At 45.9% G+C, this 14,259-nt stretch overlaps 1 protein-coding gene across 13 annotated transcripts in view; it reads right to left on the bottom strand.

Moving 5' to 3' along the window:
• Positions 1-14,259, bottom strand: part of LOC100651096 (forkhead box protein P1) — a 216,643-nt gene that overhangs the window by 115,619 nt on the left and 86,765 nt on the right. For all 13 annotated transcript variants that reach the window (XM_048411476.1, XM_048411480.1, XM_012315298.3 and 10 more), the window contains one exon: positions 9,173-9,280. In XM_048411476.1, coding sequence (XP_048267433.1) covers positions 9,173-9,280 — 108 coding nt within the window. The remainder of the gene's footprint in view (positions 1-9,172; positions 9,281-14,259) is intronic.

The following is a 14,259-nucleotide window of genomic DNA, read 5'->3' as shown; positions in this document are numbered from 1 at the left end:
GAGAGAGAGAGAGAGAGAGAGAGAGAAAGAGGAGAAAGGTAGAAAAGCAAGGCAACGAGAAGGGGGATGTGTCCCAGCTAGACGTTCCACGGGTGGAAGGCAGAAAATTCTTGGTCGACCGTCGTTAGACGAAGAGGGCCGTTATTACGTCGACCTCGTCGTCCTCCTCGTCGTTGTCGTCGTCGTCGTCGTCGTCGTGGCTGTCGACGTCGACGTCGTGCAGTTGTAGGCCACGTCGCCCCGTGGAAAAGGCGTGGCAACGTCGCGTTCGCGCACCTTTGCACCTGGTGCGCCGGGGAAGACACGCCTCCGTGGAATTCCTCTCTCTGGTCCGCCTACACGCCCGTTCCTCTCATTCTCCATCTCTGTCACTCTGTCCGCATCCCTCTGCCTCTCTCGCTCCAACTCGTCCTGGCTCACTCGTCCATCCGTTCTCCACTCCTCCGTTCGTCTCGCTCGTCGAGGCTAAGAGAGGAGATCTCGCCGATCTCTATTCTCTTCTCTACCTCCCCCTCTACTCGCGCCAACGTCACCGCTACTGCCATCCTCTCTTTCCTCTATCCACTACTTCTGGAGCTCCACCACCAGTTCTATCTTCCGTAGCAGGGAGAACCAAGCTCCTCCACCACCACCGCCACCCACTACTACCATCGTATCAACTCCACCGCCACCACCGTCGTCTCCTCCTGGACTACTCCGCCGCCACTATCCTGCTTTAAAATCGTTTCGGCTAAATGCATGTGTGTTTCGTACGTATGTACGTACGTAGACGAAAATCCGCCGGTGGCTGAGACGCATGCTCGTACAGAGTAGCGTAAAGGATACAACACGAGGCAACCGGAGTATGTGTTCTATTCACACACACGTTCAAATGCGCGCGCAATATTCGCCTCTGCTCTGCCAGCTAGCAGTGCCATCCGCCCACTCGGTATTCACGCCGTTCCACGTGACCCCCCTTAAACCGTGCTTGTGCCCCTTCTACCAGCCAAGCTTTCGGGGGAAGGAAAGGAAAAAAGAAAGAGGAAAAAAAGATAGGGGGCGAAGCGAGGAGTTCGAGTAGAGGAGAGATGCTCGCGAGCGGGCGCGATTACCGCAGACTCGCGGAATCCCTTTCCGCTGCCCCTCCCTCAACCCCTCTCGTGGAACTTCCTTTTTTTCACCTCTCTCTCCTTGAGATGCGAACTACCGTCGGGACGTTACCGCGTACGCGTCTACCTAGCGAGAGAGCGGCAGGGGAAGGACGTACGTATTGATCAGGGCCAAGTAATGTCTGGAGATGCAGTCGGAATTACTTTGGGTCATTTGATTTCTATGCCCTGTCACGACGAGTCGATGGAAACCGAATTCATCCCCTTCAGCCTGTTCAGATTAAGTGCACGATTAAATGCACGTGTTTCGAGTTTCTCCATGGAGGGATATTCGCGAGACGCTCGATCGTCCTCGTAGTTAGATTCAAAGGGAAAAGTTTTCGAAAAATGAGGTGGCACTCGTTTGGGTAAATGATCAGTCTGATACTGATTAGTCGCATTTCCTTTGTCCGTCGACTCCAACTTTTGTTATATATTGTCCGATGTAGCGAAGAAAAGAAGTCTACCCTCCAGACCAGGGGGGAGGGGTAACGAGCACAGGCGAAGGAAATCGAAACTCTGCGGGAACGTTAAAGAAGTCATGTATGTACACGAACGAATGGGGAAGAGGCGAAGATAAAAGGGGATTTTCTCCCTTGGTACGTTTCAGTGGAGGAAAGAGAAGTCACGTTTGCGGGCTACGCGACTCGGACATCCCTTATCCCGAAGTCTGACATTCGTAACGAGCGGTAGGACAAAAATTACCGGCAGGACGTAAAATCAAAAACTATGTTTCTTTTACAACCCTACGGAATAATGCATGTCGTAAAGCGGTTTCCTCCGCCCGAATCGAACCGCTATGCTTCCGCCAGCGACGGAGTTCAACGTGAAGGGACGCGCGATGCAGATTTAATTAAAACTCGTAGACCGGACATCGAATGAAAAAAATAGAGCAAGTTCATCGTCTTCTCGTGTATCGATCCTAGAAATTTAACGCGGACCTAAATTCCAACTGGCCCGGAAAAAATTGACAAAGGCTTTTCTCTATTCCAGTTAATTATCGCGCTGCGCGATCGAAAAGCGAAGTTCCGTCCTTCGAGAAACTAAAAGTCCAAGGACGAAAATTCAAATAACGCGGCGGTTATTAAATTAAAGATAACGCGATACCGGGACACGCGAGCGTGCTTAAAAACTTGGTGCCCTTTTCGCGCTGTTCGAGATCGAAATCGCAAGCTGCGAATACTCGAGCGTGAGATCACGCCTGTTGGTAATTATTTACAGAGTCTCGAGCCTCCCCTTCATTAAGTCACTAATTACCGGCGTGCATACGCGTGCATGTAAGAAGTTGGAGCATATATAGAGAGAATCAGCTACTGTTCTGCCAGCTCGTATCTACGAACTTCCGACGTTGTAGCCCTTTCTTGCCGAGTATAGCGATATGGTGGAAACGTTCACACGATCCAGACATCTATTTACAAGGTTGCACGTCTCGGTTACGTTGGCATACCTAATTCGACTCGACTCGCCTCCTTGGATTTCGTCGCTCGTTAATATCGGATCGAGGGAAAGATCAACCCTTATTAGCATCGTTTGCAGCATTTTATCGCATATGTTATCACTTTCTACGTAAATAGAAAAATAAGTCGGAATCACAGGATACAATTTTCCTATGCGACGGAATTCTGTCCTCCTTAGTTTGTATTATGTTCGTTTGTAAAGTTTATAGCGTTTCTCAGAATCAATGTAATCCTCTTCTATTATGTATTTAACGGAATCGAGAAAAAATGAAAAGATTTTCGAAGAATATTTATTCGATAAAATTTCGATCCTATGAAAATGGATTTCCTTTTATTTCGTTTAAATTTTCCAAGCACATACTAGATTAACCTGTTTGAAAAGACACGATGAAACATTCTTCAAAGCTCGGAGAAAAAAATCAATCAATTTCCACGTGATATATCGAACAGGGTCAAGCAATAAAACAGGTTGAAAAGAGGTGTGTCGAGCAACAGCACGTGGTGTTTCGCGGCAGAGGCTGCGTTTCCCACGCGTGGGGGATGACAGGGGTGTACACGGTCGGCCGATCAGTGGGTAGAGGGGTTGTTTAGAGTGAGCGAAAGAGAGGAAGACAGACGGTAAAAGGGAGGAGGAGAGAGGCGTTGAGGAGGGGTTGAAAGCACGTGGTGCTGGCGACGCGCGCCTCTCCAGCTACGGCTGGCTGTATATCTATCGAGCTTTCCACCCCCAGCATCCCCCCCACTTGTTGTGCTTTACCGTGTTGTGTTGCTATGTTGCCTTGTGTATCGAGAAAGTTCAACGCCGGCTAGACGATGTTTCCCATCCAACACCGGCCGTCAGAATCAACAGGCTTCTCTCCTCTCCGAAAGTCGCTCGCGTCTCCTTCCCCTTTTCTCTCTCCTCGAAAGGAAGGATCGAAGAACGAAACTTTTTCAACAAGATTAAAATTTCATGATACGTACAACGTGCAAGTCAGGGGAATAGAATTTTGATCGGGACGAGAAAAAACTGGCCACGACAAATCTCATTTCGAGATTTACCAACGTAGCCAACTTTCTTTTGATTACGTCGGGGACGTTGCTTCGGGAGATCCAATATTTCTTTTTTTCTCCATATTACCCCTCCTTTTTTTCGAGAAACTATCGTATTATCGGTAAGTAATTTTGGAAATTTCCTCCGAGGTAGAAGAATTAGATGAGACGTCTATTTTATGAAAAATAGTTGGCTTTTGGAGAGAAGCGACAGAGAAGAGAATTAGAAACGGAACTTTCCGTTTGCTAAATTCGCGAGATTTAACCAACAGCACCCAGTTTCCTCGACGACGTCTGCCGATCTTCGACCAGCAACTTCGTTGATTATCGAAAGGGTAACGTACAACGATGCCGAGTTCTTCAAGGGGATGTATGATTATTGAACGCCCGTTCTCGGTCGAATTTTAAGGGCGGCAACCCTAAAGGGAATATTCCCGCCCTTCATTTCCTACCGTTTGTTCCAAACTTTTAATTTCGACATCAATCCCGAAGCTTATATTGCAATAACTTTTCAATTTACATTTCAGAATCAATCGCTTAGGCCACGTGTGTTTTCTGAAATAACAATCATTGTGTATATTCATACGTAACAATGGAAGATAGAATGTTTAATGTATTCGAGGTGTGTTCAGATGTCGACGAAGTAATTTTTGAAACATTCGAAAATGTAGTCCACCATCTCGCGGTAAATGGGAGATTCGGGGATACGAGTGACTACCCCGAAGGAAACATCCCCCGAGATCTTTAACTCCGTAGTCCTTCAGGAGTTGGCGGGTTACTTGGTATGCAAGAAGTATAGCCATTCATCTCCCGATCTCCGGCAAAGGCCCGACCTCCGGATATAAATTAGCTTTTGTTTAGCATTCAATGCAAGCCGCCTTTTCCACTGGCCATGCCGTTGCTTTTGCCTGATCCACAGTTAGACAGCCACCTGCTCGAACCACCCTTGGCAATACGATGCAATTAATGTAGCCACTGGCTGCCTCTAGGTCGAGCCAATTAAACATTTGCGACTGCCATGAAAAGGAATCGCCTCCGACGTTAAAAGGGAATTAAATTCCCGAAGGTATCGAGATCGGAATTCGACGTAAAAATTTCCGTTTGCTACATCGTCGAGTACGTAAAAACGAAGGAAATGGAAAAAGAATTTAGTTATCGATATGTTGAACAACTTTCTACTTCCGACAGAATCGCTTCGTTGGAGGATTTCGAAATTTATTTAAATCCACACACTTTTCACGGCAATCTGTATTTCCGTGGCAAAGTCAGGAAACTCTAGAGTGGCGAATAATGAAACGTGCGAGCCGAACGGCTGAAAAATCCTGCGAGATAAGCGAGGAGACCGTAGAAACGTCGAGTACGTGAGGTACATTGTCCGTCGCCGAATCTAGGAGGTTTAATCTATCATTACGCGGCGGAGAAGGAACAACCGTCGGGGACGAAAAGCTGCGGTAACTAGCAGGGAATAATTAATAAATGCGAGGATGCATTAGTATGCGTGGTGTAGGATGAGTTCGTGCGGGCCGTGAAGTCGAATGAACGCGGACGCGAAACTGTGTTTGAGAGAGGAGCGGAGAGTCACAGGAATTATAAAATAATAAAGAGAAAATTACGTAATGTGAGGATCAGATGAGAATTAGAGGACAATGAAGACGGGGTAAACCAGCGCCGTCTAACGGGCTAGACCACCTACAGGGGTGGGGTGGGGGTAAAAAATAGGGAAGGGGAGAGGCGAGCAAAGGGATGGGAAACGGAGGTCGAGGACCAGACGTCTTAATGTCTGCATCGTCGAGAACGCGTCCCTTGCGCATGACTATCTCTCCGTGAGCTTACATCTTTCCGATAAGAAGCTCCGCTTCTACGAATAAACTCGACCATTTCTAAATTCTTGTACTGCCACGGACTTTAAATTAATAACGTTACGCAAACATATACGTAATGGAAGCAATCTACGAGGACAGGATTTTTCCATTTGAAAGATCAATGGAATCTTTGAGATTTCATTAAAGAAGCGGTAGCTCGAGGGAATCGCACGAAATTTATCGGACACGTAGGAGGCGTGATCTCGTTCGCCTCGCCGCTAATCGGGCTTCCTAATTAGTAGTCAGGCGACGTATACCCGGCTGCGACTTTGTAAATGGTAACAATGTTATGTAATTAGGTAAAAAGTTCTGTAATCAAGAAGTAGATCTTCTCAGGCAATACTCTCTCTTTCTCTCTCTCTCTCTTTCTCTCTTTTCGTCTCGAACCAGCCCGCCCCTCTCATTCGTATTAAAATAGTCCCGCTAGGAAAGCGTGCGTTGTGCCCTGCATATCTTAAAACCCAGGGGTTGCGAGGGAAGAGACCGGGGCTAAGATCTGCCACCCCCATCCGGTTCTGATTTTTCTCGCGATTCATATTGCCCACGGACGAAAGAGCGCTCCGGATTACGTTTCGAAGGAGATCGTAGCGTTTCAACCCCCTTTTAAATTTCATCGATATTTCCACGCGCCGAAAAAAAAGGGAAAAAAAAAAGAAACATTTCCCATCTACCTCTTGGTTGGTGAGTGTACGTGGCGAGCGGTTTATAATACCGTCGCGAAATTCACCGAGTTCTAATCGCGTCTGCCGATCGGTCGCGATAAATTCAACCGCCTTTAATTATTTCGCAAGGCGCAGAGAACCAGCGCGGCCAGTTTATTCGAGCGGTTACGATGTTTAATGAAACAGGATCGAACGAGTCGGCCAGGTATAACGTTTGCACGTGCACGATCGGCATTAGTCTTCCTGATATCATCGTATCGGGCGAGAATCATTCGCGAAGTCAACGAAACCAGCCGAAACTGTTGACGTCAGTCTTTCCAACGACAAGGTACGTTTGTGTAGAGTCACCGATGATCTCATTGTCCCGTACTCACATACGTAAGCGACTAGCCTACGAGCGTTTTTCGCGCGTGTATCGTGGAATCGAGCTGTGTTCCTGGCAACCTATGCGCGTTTGTTGGCTTCTTAGAAAGCGACGAATACGTGTTCCAAGTCGCATGCATAATATCTCTTCTACGGGCATCCTCTTCCCGCGCCTAGACGAATCATCGCTCGTCCTTGTGGAAAACGTTGTTTAACTTTTCCTTTATCGAACACGGAAACATTGTAACGTTACGTTAGAACAGCAAACGTGGTAAAAGAAGCAGAAGAATGGCAGAGATTTAGAACGGGTAATGCGGAATGTATTGAAACGATAGTCTTTTTGTACGCGTGCCAATATACGGTGGAATTTAGGTTCTTTCATCTATATTAGTAGTTCCACCCATATTTCGAATTACGTGCAATTATTTAAACTGGAATCATTTCACTTAACTGAAAATCATCTGAATTCCCAAAATTACACTGTCGCAAATCTATAAAGTTTCTATAAAAAAAACGTGAAATAGTCGTTTCGATTATCCTGGTAATTCTAGTGTAAAATATATGGAACGAGGCAACATCGATTCGCAAAATGTAGGACACTCAAAATCATCCTATCACTTTCGATGTAATTTTGAATCATCGAAACTTGCGATTAGCATTATTATTCTGTTATACGTCTCGCTATAGTATCTTCGTTTCGACGCGATTTAAACGAAAGGTAAACGCTATACCTACGATTTTTTCGGAGTTCGGATGAAAAGTTCTCGATGAAATTGGTACGTTCGAACGTAGAAATAGAAGACAAATTGTAAGTCTGATCACGATGCAAAAGCGATCTTAAGCGTCTTACATGATTGCGTGCAGCAAGGATACGTACGATATTCGTGGCAGTGTATCGGCACACTGACACGCCGAAACGAAACGATTTCAATAAACATGCTTGACGCACACGTACGTGCAAAGTGGCACGAATGGTTTTTTCCTAGAGCCGGCTACGTGCGTGGGCGGCATCGACTTTGCTTCCCTATCGCACGTAAAAGCCAAGATAAACGTTATTTATTTTTTTTTCTCTTAACCGTGTGTATACCAACTGTAAACTCGTGTGGGTGTGATTCGCACGTTGTGTCGTGCGCATAAGCATCGGTGAATGAAGACGTTGTATCGCAATAAGACGATACGGTTACTATTCGATAAAATTAAATCCAACGATACTTGAACGCGGATATTGGCGCCCGGATCGTCGATGTAAATCGCTGGTAAAATACGACGAAGCTGGTTACATTAACCACGTTGGCAATTGCGTGTTACGTTCGTTCCTCGTTGCTTCGTATCGCGTACGATTTAGATTGCACGTCACTCTCCGTTTATTTAACTTTACCAGCACGCGCATTATTTGCGTTACAATACAACGTTTACGTCACGGCCCCCCTCCCCCCTCCGTCCTGGCATTTCGTGAAAATGTGCATTCTTTTAAATAACGATATATCAAGTTGCCGTTTGGCTCGAGTACATGGGTAAATAAACCGCCTAAACGATCCAATCGCGTCGTAATGCAAGTTTCACGCGCATCGTAGCGATTACGTACGCAATTCTATTCTTTCCTTCGGGCAAGACAAACGATTCATTGTTCCTTTGTAAGAGGCGATTACGTGAAATATAAAATCGAAAGTACCGGCGCTGCCAACCCTCGACTTGACCAAATCTTTCAATTTTGTATGCCCAATTGGCGACGATCGGTACGAAGGATCAAGATCGAGAGGCAAATCGGCGAAGAAAGGTAAAAAGGAGAAATTACTTCGGGCGCGTAAAGTTTTCCCTAAATCGTAGGACACGTTTCGCTCGTTAAGGGTCGTCGACGGATAAGTAACGACGGCGCCGGGCGTCGGCGGAGTGGTCGGTCGAGAGAGTAACAGCAGCAATGGATGGGGCGCGAGTTAGATGGTAGAGGACGCGGTAGCAGGCTGGAATTAAATAAAAATAAAACGCGAGATAATAACGTTAGCGAAGGAACCGAGAGCCCAAGACAAATAGCCCAGGGAAAACAAAGCGTATTATAAATACCGGGTGACAGGACGAGTTGGTGCGCAGAGTGAGTAGCGCGAGCGAGTAAGAGGGTGGTTTTCAACAGGACCGAGGCGGCCAGAAGAAGGAAAAATGGGGGGGGGGGTTGGTTGGTGGTTGGCAACGACGACGACGACGACGACGACGACGACGACTACTACGAGAGGACGGTAGTGACCGTGTCGTGTCCTGCGAAAAAGAGAGAAGAAAACGCTCGGAGAAAAGCAGCGAACGATGCCCCTCTAGCATTTTTGCTACCTGCGGACACAATGAGTGGCCGGATTTCTTTTTCCGTGGTCGTTACTCACCCTCCCACCGAGGGATAGTATTCTTATCCAAGCCGGAATTACAAATTTCAGACACCGAGCCCTTGTGTCGGACAGGATTCTGACTGCGCGTTATATTCTCCTCCAAAGTGGCTTTGCTTCGCGCGCTCTTCTTTTACAATTACCCTATCTACCCTCTCTACCCTTTTCCTATTTTATTCACTCTCTTTTCCCTCTTTTCTTCCCCTTTTCTCTCCGCGTTCCTCCCTTTTCGTTCTTCATTTATTTTTTGGCGTTCAGACAGAAAACGGACGAAATACGTATGTATTGTGGATTACTCACACTGGGACGAGCGTGGCCGCGCGGATTCAGCTGCCAAGGAACCGTCGATGGTTGGAACTGTTCCTTTCCCCACGAACCGTTATCGAACGGATTCTCACCGATGTGTCCCTGCAAGAGAAACGTACGATTAGTATCGCCATTGTTTTAGATCTTCCAGAAACCTGCGCTTTCAAACCTCCAATCAGTCACTCCTTGATTCTCACCGAAGAAGATCAGAGAAAATAAGAAAAAGTTACATGGATCGAAGAGAAACTCGGTGAAATAAAATCACGCGACTCGACTTCTTTTTTTGGTAGAACGGGTCTCATTAACACGAAGAAGCAACTTCGCTCTCCGACAATTTCGCGGGAAAATATTTATTCCTCTCGCGGTATTTTCCTCTCGAGAGGCAAGCGAGCGAAGCCCTCTCGCGAAGAAAAGAGACATCGATCTCCGGGAGTTCGCAGTTTCAAAAGTTTTTTTCCTCGATGCTCCTCCACGCAGCTCTGAGCTTATTTTTGTAATATATTCCGCACCCTCCGCCGCCCTTTCTCGACTTTGCACCCCGTAAGCCTTATTTTTCTTTTAACTTTATTTCTAACCTAGAATCCCGCGACTGCGAGAGGTGGCACGCGCATAAATCAGCCGGTATAATGAGAACACTTCGTCTTCGGCCGGCTCGCCCTCTCGCTCGCAGACGCATCCCTTACGGGCCGCCTATTATATCATTCTTTACTTCGCCTGTGGATTTCTGCCTGCCGCGATTATATTAATATTCGTTCGCACGACTCCGGACTTTGCCCTCGATCTCGTCTGCCATCCACGCGATTTCGATGCGTCCATCACCAAAGGTGGTTTTCCTACCCCTCTCAAAAAATTTCTGTTCATTCGATTGCCCGATTCCTATGAAATTTTTGGCCTTGTTTTGTAAGATTGATATTTCGCGCATACACACGGAAAGTAGTCGAACATTTGTACGCGTTGTACGAAAGATATTGAAATTCCATTAGCGCTGTTATGAGACTCGACTATCGTGCTTATATCTGGCGCGTAAAATTTAAGTAAAACCGGCGTGACCCACCGGTGGGCCACATCTTCTTTTTACCATCAGGCGGCGTGTGTTTCACGCCATATACGTTTCCAATTTTAATTTATAAAAATGCAATTTAACGAAAACCGGAATAAAAGTCAAATGTTATTCAAGAAGGCACGAACGAAACAGCGCGCCAGCGTGTTAAATGATTTTTACTTGACGCATTTTAGCATTGGCATTAGTTTCTTTTCTCAAGAATGAAAAGTAGATCGATGAGTATTTCCATAGCACAGTGTAGATAAAAATTAAAGTAATTTCAGAAGGTACTGAGTTGAATTGTCATTTTCGTTCAACGAATAAACAAACTTTCGTTACAGCGGTTCGACTGTCTTAATAGTCAGAGCCTATTTTAATGATTCGTTAGCATGGAAGAACGAACGAAGACCGAGTATCGTAATTATCTGTATTGAATCAGAGGAATTCCTGCATAATCAAAGATCCGTGGAATTAATCGTCGTTCCTATTACGTCCGATCGAAGAAGCTACAAATCAACGACTCGGCACGATTATTTTCTCACGAACTGTTAGGACGAATCGTCTAACAATCGGTGAGAGCTAGTCGTTCTGCCATTTTATTCGACCGTGCAAAGAACTTGTTCCATAAGCGGCAAGGTACAAGGTAGAAATAAACAGTGGCGGTGGAAAATAATGAACCGGATAGCATATATAAATACCCCAGCGGCTATTGAAGTACATTGTGCGCTTCATTTGCATGAGGCAGCCGCGTTCTCGACGCGCAGCTGGACATACACGCGACAAAAGAAACGCGCAAACAAAACACGCAACGCGGCCACATCGTCGTGTGCCACGCAGTGGCCTAACGTTCCGCGTTCCACCTTCTCGACCAACGGTGCGTCCGATGCCATCCGGTATCAAAGCGAAACAATGTGTCCCTACACTCCCTTGACTTGTAACTTATGCACACTTTCAGTCGTCGTGTTCGTTGTTCGTTCGTCTTCGTCGTTCCTGTCTGTCCCACATACCTTGTTTTCGATACAAAGTATGCTGGATGCAATTAGCTTGAACGCGATTCACGACGAGAATTTGTTGCCACGTGGACAGATGGATGGATTAACGAGCGACGAGCGTGAGAGAAGCGCATAAGTTGCCCGATTTCGACGATGCGTTGATAGCGTGCACGTTGGCGGAGCGTGATGTACGATAAGCGAGCAGCATCGAGCGATCGACTTTTACGTTTGTCAGATTTGACGGATCTCCCATTGGGAGTAGAAACATTTATTCCACAAATAAATATGCAGAATACGAGAGAAGAATACCGGATGATGATATTAAGAAAAAATTGTACGTGTGTTTGAAACAAGAAAAATTATGCAGATGTACTGTGGAGTAGAATCGAGTGGCAAGAGGAATCTTCATGGCCGGTGAAAACGTAAAAAGGATATAAAATTAGTATACAAGGCGGCAATAAAAACGATGATCGACGAAGATTACTCGGGGAGTTCTTCGTAGGACACTCTCTGACGAAATGAAACGTTTTATCGGTAGGCCGTGTCTACAAAGGGAGTATGGGGGAGCCGAGGGGGTTGTGGAGGAGCACGACGGGGGCGCGAGAGCCAGTGATTGTAATCATATTTTCAGAGGGACGGATTTATGCAACGCACCGCGCCGTCTCTGTACATAAAACGCATTTAAAATTCTCCAGGCAGCCAGGAAAGGTGGCTCCTGTCCCTGTCGATAGAACAGGCAGCTGGGAGAAGGGAGGGGGGTCGTGGAGCGCCGCGGGGGTTGTAATTGGCAATATCTATCGAATTTTACAATAAATCTCACCGAGCCCCGAAGGAGAGCCCACGGGGGTGGGACGTAGCAATAAAACACCGGGTAGTATCGCGAGGGGCTGCCACACCATGCACTTAACGACTTATCTTATCTTGGAATTAGGTCGCGGTTAGAACTCCTTTAATCCGGGACCAGCACGAATGCCAACGATGTATTCGTTGCTAATTATAACCCGTAAATTCATGACGGTGAATGATTAATAGACTTTTGCGTTTGTTTCTTACGCAGGAAGCTTCGTATTAATAGAAAGATGGCCTGTTCCAACGTCTTTCTGTCTTTTGTCAAGAAAATTAGGAATATACAAATTCCTTGTGATTCGAAGATAAAATGGTACGGAACAATCGAAGCGTTTGCAGCGATATAGAGACTAATGTTCGAATTGTGTTTGTATCGAAAGCGTAATAAAGATACAAATTTCGTACTGAAAAGTGCAAAGTTCATTATTACGGATATTAGTTTGCTATATGAATTTATAGAGCGTTCGAAAAAGTAACTCGATTTTATCTCTTTTTTTATTTGACTTCGTATCGATGTACGTTGGTCTACTCAAATTTAATGGAAAATAGGGCTACATATCTCTATTGCAATAGCTGCTGCAAATGGTAAAGAATTCGAAACAGTTCAGCTGAGATATCTTTTGAAAACATGCTTTCATTGGATAAATGGCTGGAACGACTAGACCTTGGAAAAACAGGCGTTAATATTTACTCTGATTCGTGGCCTTAAACGATCCACCGGAGTGATGCAGTCACAGTCGTAATTAATGTTGACTTCACAGTTTAGAAAGTGTCCTTCCCCGCGCAAAGATAATACAATCTTTTCCACGAAGCATGACGAATATGTATAATGTAGAAAACGCAGGAAGAATTGTATTCTAGAAAATACTAGAAATCTTTCTTTTGCAAAGCTCGCAATAGCCTTCGTCCAATGTTACCTATGAAGCGTGCGTGAAATTGTACGAACGACAAAATTCACGGGGCAAGCAAATGGGTAGAGGAGGAGTTAAGAAATTTCCAAACACACGGACGGTATTTGTGGCCCCGTCGATTTTTATCCTCGGCCGTTAAGTCTTGTAATGCCAGCAAATAGACGCGAGGCTCGAGCAAGCGGTCGAGCAAACGAGTTACAGCCGTGGGGCCTCTAAAAATAAATATGTTGTTTATTCACAAGTAAACCGGATGCCGTTGTTTGCTTTGGAGCAAATTGTTTTGTTAAGTTTTGCCGTCCGAGAGAGCGTGGCCTCGTGTGTGTGGGTGCCGTGTCCTCGCAGATGAGGAGCGAACGTGTGCGCGAGAGAAACGGTTTACCAGGAGGCGGGAGAACAAGAAAGAGTAAAAAGGAAGAAAGAAAATACACGTGAAGTCAACCATCCTCTCCTCTGTCCGCGCTTTTTCCGGTACGTTTTGCTTCTCCTGTTGCTAGATGCCTCCAGCTGTACGCAGATTCCCAATACGAATAACCGTTTGACGCAGCGTGAACAATTCCACGATCGATGAGCCACGAAATCGTGAATATAATTAAAATTATCCGACGGTAAAAAATTCGAGCGAATAACTCGATTGAACGAACAGAGAAGAGACAGCGAGATAGAAAAGAAGATAAAAGAGCGTGAAACGGAGGTAAAAGTGTTTACCAAGTAAAATCAAGGAAACAATTTTTGCATGAACGCTACTTTACACCTTTCTACTCTGACAGGACGAAACTTCGGGCGAGCATTTTACCAACATAAAGCGGTAAAATCCTACAAAGGCCATCACACAGAGGCCGAGTTACACGAAACCGTTCTCAAGACCAGAAAAACATGAACACGAGAGAGGGCCGCGAGAAAGTATGGGGAAGGGGCAGGTCGGGGAAAAAGGAAGAGAGAGTCAAAGAGGGTGACGGTGAAGAGGAGGAACAAGAGGTTGGAGAACGCCGGAGGAAGAGTCGAGAACAACGGTTGGGCTCGTCTACGGGTCGGGCTAATTACAAAACACAATTAAAATGGTATCACGAAAACGCGCTAAGTAATATCGTTTCAACGGTGAGTCGAGTTTAACCGGACACCCGGTACAGATTCGTAGATTAATGCTCTTTAATAAACAGACCCTACAACACCAGTTGTACACCGGTGTTTCTCTCGTCCACTCGCTTTTATCTGTTCGTTTTGCTCCGTTTTCCACGTCCACCGCGCGAAAACACGAACAAGAAGAGGAAAGAACGCTTCACCTTCGCTTTT

The sequence above is a fragment of the Bombus terrestris genome, chromosome 13 (genome assembly GCF_910591885.1).
Source record: "Bombus terrestris chromosome 13, iyBomTerr1.2, whole genome shotgun sequence".
NCBI lineage: Eukaryota > Metazoa > Arthropoda > Insecta > Hymenoptera > Apidae > Bombus > Bombus terrestris.
The sequence above is the reverse complement of the archived record's forward strand: the minus strand, read 5'-3'. Positions and strand labels throughout refer to the sequence as shown.